The following is a 24384-nucleotide window of genomic DNA, read 5'->3' as shown; positions in this document are numbered from 1 at the left end:
AGTTCGTGTTTAGTAACTAACACCTTTACCACTCACAATTTTGAGTGTATAGCCCAAAAATGTAGTAGTTGATACATTCACGTCTCTTTTTCACGGGATAGACTAACAGTCTCGAAAAGACCGAAAAGCCACGTTCAGCTGCATGGGTCAATGGTAAATTGATTCAAATAGTGACTTGTTCTTAGCCCATCACGTTACTCAATATTTACCTATATATTTCATTTCACTAGGTCGCGGGTCCAAGTCGCCGGAAGCCGTCCATCAGTTTAGGATTAGGAACAATGAAAACAAGTTATAAAAAATTGTTTTATTATTATTTAACACGGCACAAAATAAATAAAATATATAAATATATTAGTAGCATTCATTAAATCAACATAAAAATTGTGATAATTAGAATCTGTGTATTGGATAATATTTAAAAAAAATTTGCAAGGATCAAAAACTTAACACACTTTTTCAGAATAAAATGCAGTAGGCGGTTCGATGAATTGGAAACAATCAGTTCATGGAATGGTCTATACTATTTTTTTTCTGTTTTTTTAAACATATTAGCTTTTGAACATACGCGCGCGTTCGTTGGTCCAGTGTGTACCCGGTTTAATAAATGGCTTCAGAAAAACAAAACGTGTATGTTCGTAATTGACATTTACCAGCAATCAGGTTTTCTTTTTAAAAGTTAACTCCTGGCGCAGCATAACGCACATTCATTTGTTTGTAACAGGTAACATATATATCATATTATATAAAAAAAAAATAATTATCTTTACATTATGACTCATTCAACGGAGGTAGCACAACTAAATTATAAGTATCTATACATAATCTCATAAATTGCACCATCACTTATTCTTACAATAGTAATTATTATATTTCACAAAACATAACAAATCTTCTTATTAAGTCAATCATTAAAAACTTAAGCCACTAGAGCGACATTTATTTTTATTCTTTTAGGAATGGATGACAATGTGCACATAATTGTTAAAAAGAAGAAACATTTCAGATTTGATAAAATATTCATTTAACTGTCATCTGACTTGGCCAGGTATTTCTGTGGCTCACTGATAAAAAACTATTCAATGAAATTCGATTAAAATGGGTTCAGTAGTTTCTGAGTTCATCAATGACGTAACACAAGATTTTTGTATCCATAAAATATATAAATATGTATAATAAAAATATCTTAAGGATTACACATTTAGGTTTGATTCGGTGTGATGACAGATATACATCTATTAATCTTAAAAACATTGAGGGGAATTATTTTTAAATGGTATTTGCGTGAAAAATCTAAATATCATTGAACTAAATTATTAAATATTAAAATGAAATAAAAAAGACTCATGTAATGTTAAAATATTTTTTGTAGTTGGTTAAAAACAATGTAAAGTCAACACTTTTTGACCTTCACTTACTGTTATAGTAATATTTCACGTGTATGCAAACACTATGGTGTATTAATTTAATAGTTTAATCAATGTTCAGATGTGATCAGATTGAATTAAATTTGTCAATGTTTAGAATAAATTAATAGATATTTTGATCAATAAAAAAAAAATTGCATTTAAACCATATCTATAAACAAAACAGGTATGGCTTAGGAGCATACTATTGTCCACCCTGCAAAAAAACTGGCAGTATTGAAATGCGCAATGTAACTTGAACTGGATATAAATATCTAAGACTAATGAATCATTGCGTTTGAAAAAAGGGGACCTCCTTTTTTCGATATTGGAGATGGAATATATCAATGGATTAGACCCAAAGAAAGCCCTAGGGATTCGACTGCAAGACGACACAGGTACTTGTCAAATTACAATGCTTTAATTTATTTACGCTTTTAGCTTATTTGATTGAGAAAATCATCATCATCAATGCAACCATGCGGAAAATGACATTGACAGCTGTCAACTGTCAAATATTTTTTTAAGGCAAACGCAAAACGTATTTCAAGTCCACAAAGCCGTAGGCATCATGCCTTCCATAGAAGTATTCCTAGGCGTCAGCACCTCATTGCAAAGGAAATCTAGCGGCATGTCGACCAGGTACCCTTGTATCACGTCAATCTTCATGTTGGCCAGTGCCCTGTCTTTGTGCCAAAGTGTTTCGGAGTTTTCTTCATTGAACTTCTTCAGTTCGGCGAAAGTGTGAACTGAATTTGTTGGTATTGTGTGGAAGACCTGTAAAACATAATTTATCTTCTTGACTTGTTCAAAGTGAATATACAATTAAATAAATTAATATTAATTATCTAAAGTGAATTGTCAGATGAAAGTTGCTTTGTGTAATAACCTAAACAAATTCAGAATTTTGGTCATAGGCACACCCTGGACTTCTCTCCAGAGAAGAGAGTATTTAATCGGGACTACCTCCAGGAGGATGATGAAGTGTCAGGCTAATAAAACAGCAGAAAAAATATTGCCGATTCTTTCTCCACCATGTTGGTCTTCGCTAACTGTCGCCTTAAGCTCAGAAAATTATCTTAATTGTTGAATACATTTGGCACCTTACTGAAACTTTATTAAACCTTCGAGGGAGTATAGCGCTGCTTACGTTAGAAAATGCCACAGTGAGACACGCTAAGATGAGAGACAATGTTAATCGCAGGGAATGGAATTTAGGCACCATGAAATTTTATAAAATAATAAAACATAATGAATAAAACATAAAAATTCCATGAAAGATTCGGTAAAAAATATTCACATAGACCTACCTCTTCATAAATAGCAGTATTCTGAGTGGACGTATTTCTCCACATATTATAAAACTGGTCGCAGCAAGGATCGTCGATGTTGATCCCCGCCTGCTGAAGGTCCACCTCCATCAGCCCCAAGTGTTCCCGGAACAGGCGTTTACGAAGCGCCCCGGCCACTTTACCGCACGGGAACGCTGAGCCGTTCATTGTGCCGTCTATGAATTGTTCGTCCTGGAAATGTGAATCGAATTCGTAATAATCGACTTAAGAAGTGATGTCGCAACTGATGACTGTGACAACATAACATTATCGTATTCCAAATGTCTATAAGTCTAGCTGGGTAAAAAGAGTCTTGAGAATACTGAAAGGCCACATTCAGATGTATGAAACTGTCTGAACAAACCTGTACAATCACAGCTAATTCCGAATCCCTCTTGCCAATCATGGACCTATCATTGATGTTCGCACTGCCACAGATCACCACTTTATCATCAGCTATCAGCAACTTGGAATGAACATACACCAATTCGGTGATAGGCTCTCCGTCCAATATAGAGTGGGTTCGAAGACCGTGGAATGTTATGTACTGGGAGGGGTCAGTGACCCCGGCCTCGTATAGGCGGGTCAGGATTGCTTCACGGCTCCTGAAATGATGATTTCGTGGTTAAGTAAAAGTTTTTGATGTTGGTTAAAAATTAGGGGGCGATATTCAAAAATATATGTATATTAAAGTGTCATTAAGCCAAACAGCTGAACGTGGGCTATCAGTATGTTAAAGTCTGTTGGCTCTGTCTACCCCGCAAGGAATATAGACGTGATTATATGTATGTTTCTTCTTCCTAGACTTCATAAAATATAACTTTATTAATATAAAAGCAGGACAGATTTATAAAAAAATATAAATGTACGAATTTGACAGCTGTCATTCAAATAATCACATAATTTATAGAAATACTAGCTGTCCCGGCAAACGTTGTTTTGCCATATAAATAATTTTTAAGTAATTTGTAGTTAAAAAAAAAAATTAAGTGTGGACAACCCTTAACACTTAGGGGTATGAAAAATAGATGTTAGCCGATTCTCAGACCTACAGAATATGCATGCAAAATTTGGTTAAAATAGGTAAAGCCGTTTCGGAGGAGTACGGAAAAATTTGGTTAAAATCGGTAAAGCCGTTTCGGAGGAGTACGGAGACAAACATTGTGACACGAGAATTTTATTTATATAGAGAAGATTCCATATAGGTAGCATCTCTGTGAACAAAGCAATATTTTACCTGGATATGCTCTGATAATTCCAATGGGTGACCACATGTAACGTAGTCCCGGACGGAGCCCCCACTTCCCCCTCAAACCCTGGTAGCAGCGGCATCACCACATACACCCTGAACGTTTCCTTGGCGCGTACCGCTCGCATTATTCTGTTGAATAGGGCTTCGCCTATCTGTAAGAAAGTTGTTGATTAGGATTTTCACAATCACACGAATATTTAAAAAGAAAAAAGTAATCGTATCAAAAGATTTTTTTTTATATCTTAGGAAATAAACATCGAAATAATTAAAGATATGGGGCGTTCGTTTTATTCCTCTCTATAAAGTACAATTTAAAAAGGGCAAGTACTTTTGGTCGAATTGTCCGTTAGATTTGATAATCAATTGATTTTTAGAGACTTCTATTATTCATAATATTCAGTATGTCGTTATCATATTGACCATATAAGTGTGTCATTTGCTATTGAAAACCCTTCCATATAAAAAAATATACGAGTCGACCAAAACACAGTTTTTAATGAAATTGGTCAAATTCAAACTAAATACATATGACTACTGAATGATATACTTGAAAAGACTGATAAGCCACGTTTGGCTGATTGGCTAAATGATAAAATTGAGTAATACCAAGTTTAAAAACCTATTCTTAGTCGCCTTTTACGACATCCATGGGAAAGAGACGGAGTGATCCTATTCATTTATCTATTCGTGAACCACACGGCAACAACTAAATGCAGACACTGAAAATACATACCTGATTCCTTACATTAGTGTTGGACCTCGACAGCGTAATGAAGAATTGGTTTTCTATATAAACGTAGTGCTGCGCCCTCGTTATCGTATCGACGTACGCTTCGTGTATGCTCTGTTCCACCGTGTCGGGGTCCAGGAAACCGCACGACCAGCTTGAAACGCTTCGTAAAACCTGTAAATATATTCATTTATGTTATGTTACAACCACTACCTTGATTTTTATAAGTCGCGTCGTAGCGAAATCTACCGCAAATAACGACCTTATTACAACTAAGTTTGAGCTTAAAATCCAAAAGCAAAATGTCACTTAGTTTCTTGCTAATATAATAGTGGTCGATACAGTTCGCAGATTAAATGGCGCGCTCTCATTGGCTCTATCGCTCAAATATTTTCGTGCCATACAAACTTTAGACTTGTGCGCAGGTACATTGGTGTAACTTAAAAAATGTTAATATTGCAAGTAAATTATAAACCTGGATTGAATAGAATAGATTTATTTCAAAATTTGATACAAGGTATCACTTATTGACGTCACATCACTTAAATCTAATTATAACTACTACCGCTTGCAAAGCGCATGTGTAGAAGAAGTGGCGGAAGAAACTACACTGCAGCATTTTCATCGGACGTCAATTTAAAAATATAGATCTCTTAAAACTACATCGTGGACGAATGCACATTGTCTACATTAAAAAACATGAATGAATGTAGAACTAATTCATGATCTTGAACCAATAGGGTTTTGGTTCCTCGGCAAAAGGTTGTCAGATGGGAGTTGTTTCTTGTAAAAACCTAACACAATGTATATGATCATGGCCAAAAAGTGCACTCCTGGCTCTTTAACAGAGAGGTGTGGTAGAAAATAAATAATAAATAAATAAATACGGGACAAATTACACTGATTGAGTTAGCTTCGAAGTAAGTTCGAGACTTGTGTTACGAGATACTAACTCAACGATACTATATTTTATAATAAATACTTATATAAATAAACATCCAAGACCCAAGCCAATCAGAAAAAGTTCTTTTCTCATCAGGCCCTGGCCAGGATTCGAACCCGGGACCTCCGGCGTCACAGACAAGCGTACTACCGCTGCGCCACAGAGGCCGAAAAGGGGTTAATGCCACGGGGAAGAGTGTAAGAAAGCTAAGTTAGTATTAAGTATACGAGTTAAGCACCTTAAGTTATACTGTCTCATGTAAGGAGGTAACGAGACCTATATAATTTAAATATGGATGGATGGAACATTAATTTATGGCTATTATGAAAATTGAACACGATAACTTAAGAACAGGCACGATTCGAGTAGGATAACTTTACCACTCAACCACCGATACTCCTTAGTCAGAGATTTAAATATGGATAGATAAATTTCCCAGATAAAAAAAAATATATACTAAAATATCGATAACTAAATTCTTCTTTAGTTACCTGACATGAAGCCGGAGTGATGTCGATGTTTAGAATTTTGTCCAAGTCTTGCAGAGGCCGGATATTTGTGTATGATTTTGGCAATAGGTACGGGTAGTTTGTGTTTTGCCTGAAAAAAAATATTAAGATTACAGGTAACATACTGATATTATAAAGAAAAGATAACAAGTCGAAGTAGAAAAATAAAAAGTTAATGGGTTTCGATTGAAGCGATTAAGTTTGTGAGTATGTATGTATGTATGGAAGTAAGTAAAGAGTAACGACTACTTACTCTTTCACGCAAATATTACTGAACCGTTTATGATGAAATTTGGTGTGTAGGTAGCTGACAACACAGACCCCGCGGGATTGATTGTTACGTTATGATAGGTTTTCCACGAGGACGAAGTCGCGGGCGGCCTCTAGTGTACGATATAAGAATTTAGCAACCTTTCTATTCCTATAGTCTATCAAATACAGCTTTATCTCTGTCTTTTACCTACTAACGTCATAATCATCGTTCCATCCTGCTTTTCAGAGACAATATTATGTTTTATGGACTATTAGGAAAAGTCGACAGACAGTCCGAGTTAACGGAATCTCTCGTTTTATGTCTGGACTGTTCCTATAAGAGTTCTCTAATCTCCCAAGTCCTAAGTTTTTCTCCTGTTAAGACGATGAAGCTAAAAAACTAGCTCACTCACCTGGCTTTCTCCAGTTTGATAGCGTTCCATCTTTGTATGAAATGCCTGGCCACGTCCCGAGCAGCTGCACCTTGTATCACGACCCCGAGGTCATGCCAAGGCATTCTGGGCGTTGTGCTTCTGTCGACTAGATCTGAAATACAATGGCAGATGTTTTAGACAACGTTGTCAAGAAGTGAAAAAAAATTAATGCCCCCTTCATTAGTTATGAACATAATGCTATGAAAAGATTGATGAAACAATAGATGTATGCAGGGATCCTACCTGTATCTAAGTATTCATACATACATAATTACGTCTATATCCCTTGCGGGGTAGATAGGCCACTTTCAACTGTTTGGCTTGATGATAGAATTGAAATTCAAATAGTGTCAGGTGGCTAGCTGCCATCTCTTAAAAGAAGAATACCAAGTTTATAAGCCTATCCCTTAGTCGCCTTTTACGACATCCATGGGAACGAGATGGAGTGGTCCTAATCTTTTGTTTTTTATTTTGTGCCGGGAACTACATGGCACGGCACGGCATGTAAGTATTCCTAGTACAATTTTAATTTTTATGAAATAAAGATGGCGATTCACACCGAGATGAGTCTTCCAGTTTAAGGAATCATCTTTCTAACACATCTATCAAAGCAACACCACAACTTAATGGAGGAAGGTATTTTGCAAAAAAAAGGCCTTCGTTAAGGAAGTATATTATTCATTTACAGGAAGGAGGAAAAAAAAAATATTTTTAGATTTTCAAAGACACCAACTCACCAACAAACGGCAGATCCAAATTATTGAAATCCTTCACAATGAAATTGACATAGTCCTTCCCTATCCACAATTTAGAGTTTCCCTCTATCCCCTCCAACGCGTCCTTAGTACTCTCCGTGATCACTCTCCCCTCCTCCACTTGCGCAAGAGGCGTAGGCTTACTAACACTCCTCTTTCCATCCTTAATAGGAATTCCAAACGCTTCAGTCAACAAAACTTGATCAGTGGACAACGCGTATTTCTCAGCTTTTTTACGTTCTCTATCGTCCAATTTCTGTTCGTTCCGTTCCTCTTCGTACGGCGGGTATATAATACTGATGATGTCTTTGCCTCTAGTGGTGATTTTGTTGAGCACGTTCCGTTTTTGTATTTCTGGACTGTCGTTCGAATCGGGACTCAGTTTTTTGTCGGCTTCGTGTGATGATGTTATTAAGAGTTGATCACCGGGTTGTAATACTGGTAGTTTCAGTGTTTCCGTTTCTGTGTCTGTCTGTGTGTCGCTTTGTGTCTCTTGTGTTTTTTGTTCCGGTTGTGTGACCCTGAAAATTAATTTCTATACATTTGAAGATAAAAAAGTGGGGTAGCTTTAGTTACTACTATTGCATTAGCGATAAGTCCGCCTTTGTACCATCCCTGTCTGTTTTATGTTGTTTTGTATGTTTTTTACTCTTATGGTGCAATAAAGAGTTTTATCTTTCTATCTATCTACTACTAATAAAAAACGAAAAGAATATATAAATATAACTCACTTCGAGCGAACTTGATGTTTGGTACATTAATACGATTTTTTCAGAATGTCTATGTAAGAGACCATTGTCTTTATATTTCGAGAATTCCCAAAGGGGCAAGGTCAGACAGATGTCAACACCAATTCAATGTCAGGAATGCAATCTACCATAGAAACTTTTGAAGTATCTACAAGCTATTTTAAAAAGATCTCGAATATTCCGCTTTGAAGCCCAGAGCTGAGAATAAAATTATTACCTACTAGCATTCTCAGATATTTCAATGAACAAATTATAAAAGAAGAAATAGAAAAAAGAATAATCATACTCATTCAAACTGATGACCAGATCCTTGGTGCTCCTGGCTAGTTCCATGGCGGCTTCCAGTCCATTCCCCTGGGGTAGGTAGAGTCCCCCGCCGGGGGAACTTGACGTCTTCTTTTTGGACCTTATCGACGTCTTGGATAGATCCGATTGCGCTATGTTGCCGAGGTCTGTTAACCTGAAGACAAAATAATCATAAATATAAAAGTCTTTATATTTAAAACAAATGTTGTAGTGTAGTTTGTTCCGCCGCATTTTTCTTCACATGCGCTTTGGAAGCGGTTGTAGATAAAATTAGATTTAAGTTATGTGACCGCAATAAGTGATACCTTGCATCCAATTTTGAAAATAAATCTATCTACAGTGCCGTGTGGTTCCCGGCACTTATAAAAAAAGAATAAGATTACTCCATCTCGTTCCCATAGATGTCGTTAAAGGCGACTATGTGATAGGCTTATAAACTTGAGATTCTTCTTTTAGGCGCCAGGCTAGCAACCTGCCACTATTTGAATCCCAATTCTATCATAAAGCCAAACAGCTGAACGTGGCCTATCAGTCTTTTTAAGACTGTTGGCTCTGTCTACCCCGCAAGGGATATAGGCGTGATTATACGTATATATGTATAGGTTATCGCTTCGTCCGATGCCAAACACTTTATGCTTCCCCATGTTGCCAGAGACAATAATTACAGGAGTGACGTCATACCTGTGTCTATGGTCGTCCCACCGCCCGTAGCAGAGGTCGATGCCCCCGACGAAGGCCACAGTCTGATCCACGCAGACCAACTTCTCGTGGTGCGCCCAGAAGAGTACGCCCGCCCGAGCGTGGTCTGGGTGACGGAAAACCTAGTTAAGATAAATTGTATTACATACACTACTGTTAAAAACTAGTAGGGATACAAAGACACATACATAGTTACGATAAATTGTATTACATACACTACAGTTAAAAACTAGTAGGGATACATACATATAGTCACGTCTATATCCCTTACGGGGTAGGCAGAGCCAATAGTCCCGAAAAGACTGAATGGCCACGTTCAGCTGCTCGGATTAATGATGGAATTGAGATTAAAATAGTGACAGGTTGCTAACCCATCGCCTAAAAAAGAATCCCAAGTTTGTAAGTCTTAAAATAGTGACAGGTTGCTAACCCTTCGCCTAAAAAAGAATCCCAAGTTTGTAAGCTTATCTCTTAGTCGCCTTTTACGACATTCAAGGGAAAGAGATGGAGTGGTCTTATTCTTTGTTGTATTGGTGCCGGGAACCACACGGCACTAGTAGGAATGCTGGATTTAATATCATTTAAGAATTATTCAAGAGAACATTTAAGAGTTAGAAGAAAATTGTGTCATCATTAACGGTCTCTGTGGCTCAGTGGTAGTACGCTTGCCTGTAACACCGGAGGTCTCAGGTTCGAATCCCGGCCAGGGTATGATGAGAAACGAATTTTCTCACATTAGCATGGTTGAGTTTTATATCTCGTAACACAAGTCTAAAACTTACTTCGAGGCTAATACTCAGTCTGTGTAATCTGTACAACTTTGTATTAAAAGCTACATACATACATATTTCCACGTCTATATCCCTTGCGGAGTAAACAGAGCCAACAGTCTTGAAATGACCAAAGGTGACGTTCAGCTGTATGGCTTTATGATGGAATTGAGATTCATAGCCCATCGCCTTCATCCCAAGTATATTAGCCTATCCCTTAGCCGCCTTTTACGACATCAATGGGAAATAAATGAAGTGGTCCTATTCTTAAATGCCGGGAACCACACGGCACAAAAATATTAAAAGTTATTATATAATACACAAATAAGTTACCTTAATATTGTCGCCGACCAATCTTGTCTTGCTGTAGTAACTGTTTATACCAATGGCCATTTCCACTTCTTTGTATAACATTATGAAGACTTTGACGCCTTGAGCCTGAATGAAAAATAAAATACAAATATTTTTTAATGTAATCCTCCATTCTAGATACAGGTTAGTTTGTAAACTCATTATTTCACAAGAAAAAGAAACATAATACAATATAGATATCATTATATATATATCACTAGCTGTGCCCGCGACTTCGTCTGCGTGGAATAGTTATTTTAGGCATCATTGAAGCCCTCAAGGATGAATAATTTTCCCCTTTTCCATTATTTCTTCGCTCTTAATAGTTGAAGCGTGATGTTATATAGCCTAAAGCCTTCCTTAATAAATGGTCTACTAAACACAAAAAAAAAAAATCAATTTCGAACCAGTAGTTCCTGAGATTCAAACAAACAAACTCTTCAGCTTTATAATATGTAGTAGTATAGATATAGAACCCTTTACCGACGACCTTGCATGAAGAAAATAATGTATGTTGATGAAGCAAAAGAAGTATGCAGGGGATTGTGGCAAGTGGTACTCTAGTGTGTGAATAAATAACTATAACAAATGACAAATTACACAGATAGAGTTAGCCTCGAAGTAAGTTCGAGACTTGTGTAACAAGATACCAACTCAACGATACTATATTTTATAATAAATACTTACATAGACAAACATCCAATACCCAGGCCAATCAGAAAAAGTTCATATCTAATCATGCCCTGGCCGGGATTCGAACCCAAGACCTTCGGTGTCACAAACAAGCGTACTACCGCTGCGCCACAGAGGCCGTCAAAATAACTCACAGCTTTCCTTTTCAGTATAGTGTCAAGGCGCCAATAGTTGCCGCTGAGTGCGGGTCTCTTCATATATATTTCAGGACTCAGCCACCAGTCCGCTATGAATATTTCTTCCCGGGCGAGTTCCATCGCGTCTGCGATGGCGGCGAGGTAGGCAGAGCCGTCCACCAGCGTCCCCACGGGGGTGGCGGCGCGCGGGGGCACGAATGAGTGGTGTAAGTTCGGCTGGGTGAAATCGCGAGCTGAAATTATATATACATATAATAAATCTGTAGAAGGGTCAATTCTGTACATTGAAAATATAAGGGTGTTACTGGATCGATACCAAACCCAAATCTGTGATTAAAAACATTTTTGTCTGTCTGTCTTTATGTTCAGGCATCACGTGAAAACTAACGGTTCGATTTCGATGAAACTTGGTATAATTATACCTTATTATCCTTCTTAATAGGGAAAGGTCGGAGTGGGAAGACCTAGACGAACGTATCTTGATCAAATTAAGGACGTCCTGGCAAAGGGTCAGGTCAAGAGTACCCGAAACCGCCGAGCTTGCGAAGGAAGTATGCAGAGATCGTGGCAAGTGAAAAGATGTAGTCTCTGCCTACCGCTCCGCGAAAGAGGCGTGATTTAATGTATGTATGTATATATATATATATGTATGTTATTTAGTCTTCAAGACTGTTGGCTCTGTCTACCCCGCATGGGATAAGGACGTGACCATGTGTATGTGTGTATATGTATGTATGTATGTACTTACCACTCTGGTTAGCCACCGCTTTGAGATACTGTATCCACTCTTTACTCTTCCTCTTCGTCCAGCATTTGATCACCATCTGACGGCTCTGGTTCAGTATTTGTAGTCCGTGGTTCATGCCCGTGGAGTACATGCCGCTGGACACTTCAAACCTGATTGGGTTTCGGGAATGATCGGTTAGCCGTGAGTTATTAGCACAATGGTGATTTAACATCTGAACTGTCGAACCCGCGATCCGATTTACACCCGCATCTGCCGCGAGAAATCAATTTTTCGAGCGAGAAACGAGTATTAGTGTGTCGTGTGGTTCCCAGCACCAATAAAAAAAAGACTAGGACCACTCCATCTCTTTCCCATGAGGATGTCATAAAAGGCGACTAAGGTATAGGTTTACAAACTTGGGATTCTTTTTTAGGCGATGGGCTAGCAACCTGTCACTATTTGAATCTCAATTCTATCATTAGGCCAAATAGCTGACCGTGGCCATTTAGTATTCAAGACTGGTGGCTCTGTCTACCCCGCAAGGGATATAGACGTGACCATATGTATGTATGTAGAAAGGAGTATTTCCAAACTTATTGTAATGCATTTAATACTCAAAATAAAATTAAAAACGTGGCCGGTAGGACGAGCGCTGATCAGAGCTTAAGCAGTTAAAAATGGCACTGCATATATTTTTTTCAGAAATTAAGTATTTTTATTTATTAGTTGATCTACCAGAGAGCAGGTGAAATTATAAAGACGTTATACTTCACTTCGCCATGTTTTTTTGCAGTCGGTTATCAGAAAATATTGACACGTTGGTTTTCATACTCATTTAAATTTAAATTGACGGTGTCTAGCTAAATCTAAGTTTGTGTTAAGTATTATCTTTTTAGAAAAGTAGTTAATGAATTAAAGTGTCATATACACGTCATGTACCTGTCGCATACTTCTTGATAAAAAGTTTAATAATGATGAAACCATAGAGAATATAAGAGATGGAATGTAATTAAAGCTTTTGAAACGATCAGGGCCAATGTTAACTAATCACAAGTGGTAATGGACAAAGCTGTCATAGACTCATATTAGTAAGAGGCAGAGTATAAAATGAAGGTAAGTTTAAAAGTAATCACGTAGTTAGATATATTCCGTAGTGTGAGTGTATGAGAAGTAGACTGGTAGAGAATGCTATACGACATTAAGTCTGCTGTTTTGTAATTACACTAGTCCCTATGATTAAAAACGATTATATTCCTAAATTTATGTTCCATGCATGGACCTAAAAACCTCATTGTTTCAGAAAACCAAAAGACAATAATTTGATGATATCACATTGCCAAGCATCGGTCTAAAAGCTGCTGTCAAACCACTTAGGTATATGTTTTAATTCAATTAAAAACATGGACGACACATGAAAACCAAAACAGGGTTATGAAAATTAAACTATTTTCTTTCTTATACTCACTGTCGTTTGTCTTGGGCTGCGTGAAATAGAAGTAACATAAATTACATTTAGATATATAAACTAATAAATTATTTTGTATACAATAGCTTGATCAAAAATATACTATACCTAGCGAATTGCGGTTTCAAAAGTGAATTAAAATATGGAGCTGGCAATAATTAAACAAAAAAAGTAAGCATAACCTAACGCTATTACGGAGTCAGTTTTGTAAATGGCTCTTTTTTATTTCTATACATCTTTTAAAACAATTCGGATTATATATGATAATAATGCATTATCATATATATTGTGTCAAATCATCACTGTTAGACAATATAACTTATGTATTTGGTGTTGATATTTATAACGCTGAAATGGCGCCCTGATTGACAGGGCTATATTTCTGGTCAAGCTTTATGGAATTACATTTCATGATCAAATAAAATAAATGATCATAATTACCCTTGATCGAACAGCATGATCGCCTTGATGGCTCCATCTCTAGGTCTGATGTAGCCGAAGAATGTGTCCCTCACGAAGAACCATCGCTCTTGCCATTTCGCGCAAACCAGACCGGTGCAGAAGTAATTACATCTGGAAATGAGAAGAAAATGAAAGAAAGAAAATGTAATTCAATATTGAATGATGTAAATAACGTTAAAGTAATCGTTACTCTGGTTGCTTTTTCCTAAGGAAAAAATCCAAGAGCCTTGCTTTAAAAAAATAGCCCATAATTATTGGTGTCAGAAGTGGGATGACGAATGTTTGGGGTTCCTTTCGCGTCACCAGCCAGGATACGTTTCTTAGTTTGTAATTAATCGCCTCCAACCACAAGATAAGATATAATAATGATAAAAGAGAGTCTCACAAAGGGAAGTTTATTTAAGGTGATGGGCTAGGGACTATCTGAATTTCAACTCTACCTATGAGCCATCTGGCTTAATGTGGCCCTTGAGTCTCGTGATAACTAGTTTTGTCTACTGCGTATGTGATTCGTTTTACATTCCCAAACGTTACACATACAGCACCGAGTAGACCAACCGAGAAACTTTCTCATCGTTCTCTGACAATCCTTTAATCTACGAAGGGTATGACTTCGCCCTCAACCGATTGGACAAAATAACATTTCGTTTCTCACCTTACACAAAAAGCGATTAGACAACAGAACATTTCGTTTCTCACCTTACACAAAAAGCGATTAAACAGAACATTTCGTTTCTCACCTTACACACACCATAGCACCGAGTAGACCAAAACAATTACACCCTGCTTGTCCCGGCTGTGTGGAGCCGGTCCGTTTGAGAATAATTCCTTCTTTGCCTTTCCCTCCTAAATCCGCGATGAAAGATAGATTTGACACCTCTAAAAATTTTACCTGAAATTAATAAATTAAATTGAGCAAAACTAGTTTACTAAATAAATACAAAAAGATATTTATTTAGGCAAAGATACTTTGAGATAAAAGGTAATTCCTCAACAAAATAAAATATAATTAAGTAGTTCAATTGACTGGTATGGTTTTAAATCTGTTGGTTAAATGATTTTTTTTAAAGTAGTTAAGAAATATATATGTGTTAGCAAAATAAATATTTTTATAAAGCTTAATTGCTTTAGATATTCATTAGAACATCTACAATTAATATTGATCAAGGGTTGAAATCAAAAGAAAGAGTAAGTAGATTTACGTAAAATTAGTTCACAACTAACCGTTTCATAATGGTTTCTATAAATTGATATATTAAGTAGATTGTACAAGTATTCTTCTAATTGCTTCATTCTTAACTGTATGCCTTCGTATGTAATCATCACCTCTGGTTTCTTTGGAAACCTGTAAAGGAAAATTTGGATCATTCAATCTTTGGTATCTTCTGTAGACTGTTATATTTCTAATGTATTTTTATCTTAAGCAACTAGAAGAAACGCTAGAAGGATGACCGGTACGCCTATATGTAGGCGGAAGGCTATAAGATTTGGAAAATAAACGCATTTTAGGTGAATAGAACGGAAGAAAAAGAAAGTGTGCAAGGATCTTAGGTAAGTGGAAGTTGTAGTCTTTGTCTCACGTCTTTATCCCGGGAGGGGAGTCCCGAGAAATAGGCGTGAATTTATGTATGTATGTGTGGGTGACCATGGAATTAAACCAGTTTTATATATATCATACCTCGGCAACGCCCCCTTTCTTTTCCTCGGCTTCTGTTCCCGTTTCTTCGAGTCTGACCTCGGCAAGGCCTGCAACGCAACCCTTTCAGCCTTCTCCTCAGTGTTGACCGTATTTTTGAAACTAGCTCTTCTGGATTTATGACTTTTGGTCGGAAATGGAATGTCGAGCGACGTCCGGTACAAAGTGAGCTGTTGGTGGAGGTATAAAATGTGTTTGTAGCGTTTCTTGATCGTCCATGAGAACTCGCCATGTTGGAGGGCTATTGTATATCTGAAATTATTAAAAATATTCAGATGACATCATAGATTTGCGTTTGCTAGTTCCGCATCATCTACACTTGAAAGCTTGCTTTAGAATCCGTAGTTAAATTTAAATTGTTGTATTGACTTTATTAAATGAAACATTGTACCCTATTTTGAAAAGTTATCTCATACTCAATATCAATCAATATAATATATTGAAATTAAATCTATTTCTTATTCTACAAGGGACGCTTATGTTTAAACTTATTTTAATAGATTCGTTATGTTCAGGGGTCTTTGTTACTGAAAACTGTATTTTAGCATGACATATCATATAAACATTACCACGCTGACGAAGAGGAATAATTTAAAAAATCTAAATAATTTCTTTTAACGAGGCTATAATCACAGTCATGCTGGTGTATAGTCACACCTCAGCCTCCTAGCAGGGAAGAGCTTGGCTGTCATCTCACAAAGAGTTATGCGACATAAGAGCTCTCCAGAACAAATAAATAATTAAAAATAAATGTTTTTGCAATACACAAGTGGATTTTATAGTGTCATTTTATCCTCGTAACCTGTAGCGCAAATTATAGTGTTTGTACAAATGGATGTTATAAAATAATGGCAGATTCAAGTGTTCGCTTCTAGTGTTTAAACATTTATTAATATTTGACAAAGTAATGAAGAGAATCATCATTCTCAATAGATTTGTAATGTCCAATTATGAAAATACCATCTATTACCAGGAAGTTTAGTTCGGTGGGAATATTCAGTAATAGGATTCTGTGGGACATCGGTGTTCTTGCTTCTGAGATCGAAGGTCCCAGGTTCGAATCCGGGCACAAGCTTCAAATTTAATTTTGTGGCTAGCTGAATCTGTTGAAAAAAATGCCTCATTCCTGAAGGGGTAGGCAGAGGTTTCATATTTTCACCGCAATCATCAAGATACGTTTAGGCCATCTATCCTAGTAAATAAATGCGCTTATATTAAAACTTACAAATTTGGATTGATCAGATGTGTAGTGACGCTCCTCTCATTTTCCACGAATTTGACCTTAATTTCCACGCCAGGAATGAACACTTTTCGATGCACCGAGTTAAATTTAACTGGAGGCCTGTGGACTTCTATGAATGGGACGGCTGTCGTTACTGTGGAACAAAAATGTCACAAGATATGATATGATGACTTCTTTAGTATTCGACAGGTTATACTTTTTAAGCTGAACATTAGATTGATTTTTAAGAGCTTATTCTAACATTTTTAGTACTTCGTGTGCGCGGATATGAGTTTAATAGCTGGAAAAATACAGGAGGTATGAATTCCATTTACATAGAATGAACTCATGTTTGTGTATACATATATAAATATAAGAAGGGTTAAGGTTAGAATTTTTTTTAAATTAGTACTAGAACTACGTATTTTTTCTGTCCAAACTAAATTAATAAATAAATAAATAAATAAATAATAAATAAATAAATAAATTAACCCTAAAGAGTCTTCTGTATACAAACCCTGGCATTAATCATTTGCATACTTTATATAAAACAGGGTGTGTAACTACCCTCTATTATCTTAATTTACTGTGTGTTAAATTCCTTATCTTTGTGATTCACCTATAATACTCGTATCTTTAATAAGCACAAAGGTATATAAATGATGAAATACATTAGTGATGAATCAGTATAGTGATAATAGGTAAATTATTTATTTTGCCAATTTAGATTAAAAAGTGTTATCGCCGATTAGAGAATTTTATATTTATGTTTTATCAGGAAGCTTATAGGATAATTTGTTTGTTACATTGTAACAAATAGAAAACGGAATAGGTAATGTTTATGATAGCGCCAATACGATGAAAGAACATACATACATACATACATCATGTCACGTCTATATAGATAATGACAAGGGATATCCCTTGCGGGGTAGACAGAGCCAACAGTCTTGAAAAGACTGAAAGGCCACGTTCAGCTATTTGGCTTAATGATAGAATTGGGATTCAAATAGTGACTGGCTGCTAGCCCATCGCCTAAAAAAGATGAATAAGATGAAATAATAACGATCCTTTTTAATCCTTCTTTCCCCCACTATCTTCATGATAATTTCTCATTCCGTGAGACGGATAGTCGTTTGCGGTCTCATAACGATCCCAAATTACTTATTCCTCCTTATTCCTCTCGAACTTATGGTTTATCTTTTAGTGTACGTTCTGCTCAGCTTTGGAATGATCTTCCCCAAGATACGAGATCTGCCCCTAACCTAAGTTCTTTTAAAACACTAATCAAAAGACTGTATTCTGATGCATCTAACATTTGAGTGTACTTATATTTATGTATGTTTATATATATTTTATTTATGTATGTTTATCATTAATTAGTTTGTAATTTATTGATTATTGTAACGCATCCTCAATGCTTTTAACTGCGCTGCCTCTTTGACTTTGATTTTCCTTTTTATTTTGGTTGACTGGAAGAAATCCCGATTGGGATAAGTCCGCCATTGTACATATTCTTTTATATTCAATGACTGTTCTGATTTTGTTATATTTATTTTTATGTGCAATAAAGAGTTTACAAACAAACAAACAAACGATGAAAGTTTTGTATATTAATCGTAGCAAGTGGAAAGGAGGTGTGATTTTATGTATGTATATATGTGATTATATATACATAATTATTTTCTTAATAAGCAAACAATTATATTGTGTTTAAAATACAATATACATTGTATATTGCACGGCAAAAATATAAAAAAGGAATATTAATATAGATAAGAGATAGTTACTGATATTGTTTACTTTATCGTCTCTGAGGGGATCACACTCGTCAACATAAATGATAAGAAACTTGTTATCAGTCTATGAAAATGTATAAAAATCTAAAGTCACATTCTGATAGAAATCTTGGGAAACGATGGTAAAATGCACTTTGGAAAATTATACTTTTTAAAGCCGAAGATACAAACTGGGTTATGTTTCTTTGCTTTGCCAGGTCACTAACATGTACTTACTCTAAAATAACCTTATTTATTGCAACACACCTGGTATGTAAAACTGTTTCGAAAAAAAATTAAGGACAACAGGAGATTGCATATATTATGTTCATACATAAAATCACATCTCTTTTCTGAAGGGGCTGGCAGAGACTACATCTTGCCACTTGCCACGAACACCACATAGGTACTTCTTTCGCTGCATCCACATCAAAATGCATAAGTCTCTTCATGAAAGCTCGTCAATGTTAGGTACTTTTGACCTTTCCTTTTGACAGTACGTCTCTGATTTGATCAAGGATTTTTTATGATTTTATTGTTGGTACTCGTAATAATCCTATCCATAGTAAAAATGTTTACTAAAAATAATCCATTCGCCACGTTAACAAAGCCAAAGTCCCTTCAACCTTCAAATCTAATTAAAACCTTCCGCAAGGTTATACTCATGAATGAACTTCAATTTGACCGTAAGATGATAAAACACGGTTGAGCTAACGATTAGCTTCCGGTAATGAGATCTTGCTAACTAAAAGATTTGTTTCATGAGGGCGTTGTTCTTCCTGCTGCGTATGCGCCGCCCCGGCTAAGTATATCGTCACCTCTCTGGAGAGGTAAAAATATTTAGGAAAATAGATATTCTAGGGCCCATTGCACCGTAGAAAGAGGCCTAACTTGGTCTTTCAACATTTATCTGTATACTTACAACATATTCTATCTGCATTGTAATTGTTTCTTTTATTGCAGTAGATACTATAATAAAAGATAAACTATTTATCAACATTATCAAGTCTTTTATTCAAAGCCATTCCTTCATTTCATGTCATTGTCCTCTATATAAGTAAGTTGCGTATATAAGGAGTTATAGAACACACAAACAATTTATAGCGTTTTGCGCCTGTCTTTATATATTTTCCATTTCATAAACCCGACTAGGTTTTACTCGTAGCTTCGCCTGCGCGAATTTAGCGCCATCTACAAATACGGGTTCATCGCAAATTCCACGGGAACTATAGTTTTTACCGGGAAGAAAAGTACCCTTTGTCCTTCTCCGAACTCTTTAGTTGAGTTATATATGTATGTATAAGTCAAATTAACAAATCAACTTATTTACATTCGTATTTATAACATTAGTTGGAACAATGTTTTTGTTAGTTAAATACATACATTAAATCACGCCTCTTTCCCGGAGGGGTAGGCGGAGACTATGTACATCTTTCCACGTGCCACGATCTCTGCATACTTCCTTCGCTTCATCCACATTCATAACTCTCTTCATGCAACCTCGGCGGTTTCGGGTACTCTTGACCTGACCCTTTGCCAATAAATGTTAAATAGTTAAATGTAAAATTCAAAACAAAATTAAAATTATTAAAATAAAGTTAACAAAGTTATTAAAATATAGTTAAATGCTCCACGTTAAAGAACTAACATTATATTTTTGTCTCTTTCTTCAAGGGAGGTTTAAATTTAGATACTCCTACATTATGAAACAGGTAGCTACAGATAATACCAATGTTTTTCTGTTGTTTTAAATTCTGTTATCTTACCAGATATGATTGTGAAAATAAACAAAGCACGTTTGTACATAATATGGTCGTAAGGCCGCTATCCAGTAGCACTTGGGAGTGACGTCAAATGCGGGCTTTTAGAGTTAGATAATTACGATGCCTATAGCTCATTCATTGATTACGCATTTTAAGGGGGATTTTCCACTGAAGTGCCACTGAGTACCCAAGAATAGATGTTATCAGTGACTATGAACTTTATCTATCATCACAAAATACTCTTATTGAAATAATGAGTTTTACATTTATTCACATTTTTTAATGTAGACAATGTGCATTCGTCCATGATTTAGATTTAAGAGATCTATTTTTGTAAGTTGACGACCGGTGAAAATGCTGCAGTGTAGTTTGTTCCGCCGCTTTATCTACACATGCGCTTTGAAAATAAATCTATTCTATCCTAGTCTTTAGTGGAAGGTCCTATGACCATGAGATGAGATAAAAGAATCAGAATGTACCTTGTAGTAAAATTGTTGTACTACATTCAGGCATCTTTAGTACATTAAATGTACTATATGAAGCAACTTTTCCTAATAAATAAAAATATTGTAAAAAAATTGGTACAATTAAAAGTAAATACAACAATAAGTGCGTTTTCCCCTGTAAATATACAGTAACTGTAATTTTCTTATGAAAGTTCATATTAGGAAGGATTTTTGGATATGAGCTGATAAAAGATAGTTTGGTTTTAAATAGGCAGATTCTATATTATAATAAAATATAAAATTTTAATGTTTTAAATTACCAGAATCAAGTTCCTCCCTGGTGTCCCCTTTTTCTCCAATCACGGAGAGGGACTCAGGAACCGCTAGACTTTCATCAAAGTCCGAGTCTAGGGCCTGTGTCAGGGAGTCCATGGGGTGGAAGATACCCTGCATGCAGTCACCCGTGGTGGGCGTCGGTGTCTCCATCGCATAGTTTGTGTACCCATACAGTTCTTCATCTGTAAAACAAAATACTCATTCATATGATCACAATCCCTTGCGACAGAGTCAGCAGTCTTGAAAGACTGATAGGCCACATTGAGTTGATAGGCTTAATGATAGAATTCAGATTCAAAAAGAAATAGGTTGCTAGCCTATCGCCTAAAACAACTTAAAAAAAATTATTCCTAAATTCTGTAAGGGAAATTTTAAAATTGTGAATGGTATAAATAAATAATTAATCAGCAGGAAATTAGAACTAGTTATAATCAGGTCCTTTTGAAATGAATATGAGACTCAAATACATAATTTTTTACTGTCAGTACTGTATGCTTCTTTGGCAAGCATAATAATACTTTACATGCAAAGACAATCAATCCTATATTTTATGTTTTCATGCATATTGACATAAATCATTTTACAGATGTCGTAACTGTGCCTTGTTTTCTAAAAAGAATAAATTAACATAAAATGTTGGTTGTGAAGTTACATGCACTTTCTCAGGTTATTGACATTTTTTTTTTTTTACTATTGTTGTAGATACATTTTATAAACTAGTTATAACAAATAAGTTAATGGTAAAGTTATGAAATACTAGCTAAAGATTTAATAAATAAGTTAGAAAAATATGAATCATGAAACTGTTTGTGGCATTTCATAAGGTCAGTTCATGTTTGGTGTTGTTAACTCAATCATGCTTGAATAGGCAATGGAATGGGCTTAATGTCAAGTAAGTACTAAACTTGGTTTACTACTGTATTTAGTTCGGAATTGTAGGTGCTAATAAGTAATACTTAGTAAGCCATTACACCATTTGTGAAAGTTTACAATCATTTTAAGAATATTGCATAAACCATTTAAAGTAATTCAAACTTGGTGTTCTATTGATAAACATAGAGACACACAAACATGGAGACACCATAGAATTTATATCAAGACAACTTTTAAGTTTTGTTTTAGGGCCCTTTATTTATACCAAGAATTACATTATTGTACAACACCAACTGTTAGAAGTTAAAATAAAATTATATTACCATTTCCACGAACATGAATACTTATTTATTTTATTTATCACTTCGCTAACACCACTAGACACAGAATTAAATGAGCACAACAACTACACACCTCGTTTGATTAAATTGTGGAAACTCAACATCAACTCTTTGCGTTCCATGTATGGTTTTGCAACTGTTTTATATGTTCCGTATTTTGTATGACAAATGTTATGTCCATTACACGGAGAGATTCGAACACTTGTGCACATAATCTATTGTTGTAGATAAGATAAGAATAGCGATTTTTTTCAGTTTTTGTATAGACGTCGCGGTAGAAGGCCGTCTTTATTCCGAGTCGATACGCGACGGCGGACGACACTGGAAAAAGTTTCAGACGCTCCATGCTTCGATGAACAAGGCTATGAAACCCAAGGTTTCCAACAGTGAAATCATTACTTACTAAAGTTTACGACACTCCCTGCAAGTCTTCACGTATTGTTCATGGTGACCACTGATTGCGAATGTGGAACTATGCGTGCTGAGGTGAATCCGCTTTGATTCATACAAGGCATTAGTTCTCCAAGGTTATTTTCTATAAAAAAAACACCGTAGCGTTGACCATTCGTTTCATTACAAGCTGAACTTGAATGTCTTGAATGACGTAAGATTAGTAGTCACCAACATTTTCTTAATTTACTACAAACAAAATTAATACAATTATTGTGCAAGTTTGACAAGTTTGAAAAATACTTATTGTTTTTGATGCATGTCAATGTCAAAAAATATTTCGTCATCGCTCGTTTGTCATAGTCAAAGACACAAAATATAGCAAGCTAATCGAAAGGTTAGCAAGTGTGTATTTAATTAACGGCTACAGTGCAACTGAAAATTAAAATAACTTTTTACGAGTGGCACTGGAACCATCTCTACGGGGACTCGAAGACTTCCTCTTTGTGCAAAGGCGAAATTTCATTCTTTCCATTACTTGCGAATTGTATGTTACCAAGTAAGTAAGTAAGACGAGAGATGACAAAATTTCTTTGGAGTAAATGAATACGAGTACCTTCATACACATAGCCTTGCTACCATACGTAAATGTTGTTGGATAGGTGTTCGAATGAGCCAATATTTTGTAGAATGTTTTAAAAGTCTGCCCCGATACAGCTCATCAAATTTTTTAACTACCTAACTATCTATGCAGGAAAAATTTTGAAAAAAATTTGGATGATTTGGGCAATAACTAGCTATAGCGCGTTAAATAAAAAATTTTGTTTTCCTAGTTACTGTATAAATTTCAAACAGATAGAATTTCGCATATTATTGTACAGTAATATAATAGAGTAAGGTTAGTTTAACTCATAAGGAAAATCATTTTAACCACTTGCTCGACCACTGTGAAGGTCAATAGGAAAGTACTTATAATTTTGTTGTAAATTGAAAAATCCAAGCGAAATATGTAGATCGTTGAGTGTTGTATATTTCTGTTATATTCGCAAGTTAAGTTTTTTTGGTTTGTTAGTTGATATATTTTGACGAAGTAGACCTGCCCCTTTTTTCAGGAATGTTGAGAAGGCTTAGCTTATCTTTTCTCTTATTATCACTTTAGATAACCAATCAGATGAAAAATTAGAGTAGATTAGCCTTGTCAACGGTCATGGGAGCTGTAATGTAAAAACTCGGGCAACGGGTGTTATACCTAAATAAAAATGTTTAGTATACCTGACATTTTTGCCAGCGACTATTTCGTTCGGTATTCGGTCGTAAACCGTGTGTATCTGTTATGCGAGGTGAGCCCAGGCCACAGATATAGTATAAGCAAAATCTGTGACCCAGGGTGTACCTGAGTAGGTGCACTTATTAGTTAGGTCTATAAATTTTATGTGAGTGTGAGCCTCTCTGTTTAATAGGAGTAGGTATATTCAAGACAGGATTCTGTAGACAAAATGTATTTCGTGGGTAAACACTTAATTGATTATGAGATTATATTCACAAGGATTATGAGAGAAATCATAATC

General features: G+C 35.7%; 1 protein-coding gene across 1 annotated transcript; it reads right to left on the bottom strand.

The window, feature by feature from the left end:
* Positions 1 to 292: 292 nt before the first annotated feature.
* Positions 293 to 22653, bottom strand: LOC106134579 (phospholipase D2). Its single transcript, XM_013334667.2, has 20 exons — positions 22500 to 22653; positions 21197 to 21394; positions 16893 to 17043; positions 15650 to 15919; positions 15196 to 15316; positions 14712 to 14863; positions 13951 to 14082; positions 12066 to 12214; positions 11315 to 11550; positions 10470 to 10574; positions 9349 to 9488; positions 8648 to 8821; positions 7595 to 8133; positions 6837 to 6969; positions 6154 to 6262; positions 4723 to 4893; positions 3975 to 4141; positions 3102 to 3342; positions 2717 to 2929; positions 293 to 2183 (listed from the first exon to the last, which is right to left on the bottom strand). Exons 1-20 carry the CDS (start codon positions 22636 to 22638, stop codon positions 1953 to 1955), a joined length of 3771 nt encoding a protein of 1256 aa, XP_013190121.2. The 5' UTR covers positions 22639 to 22653; the 3' UTR covers positions 293 to 1952.
* Between the last annotated feature and the right edge of the window lie 1731 nt (positions 22654 to 24384).

This window comes from Amyelois transitella, chromosome 6 (assembly GCF_032362555.1).
Source record: "Amyelois transitella isolate CPQ chromosome 6, ilAmyTran1.1, whole genome shotgun sequence".
NCBI lineage: Eukaryota > Metazoa > Arthropoda > Insecta > Lepidoptera > Pyralidae > Amyelois > Amyelois transitella.
This window is presented reverse-complemented; position numbering and strand designations above follow the sequence as displayed.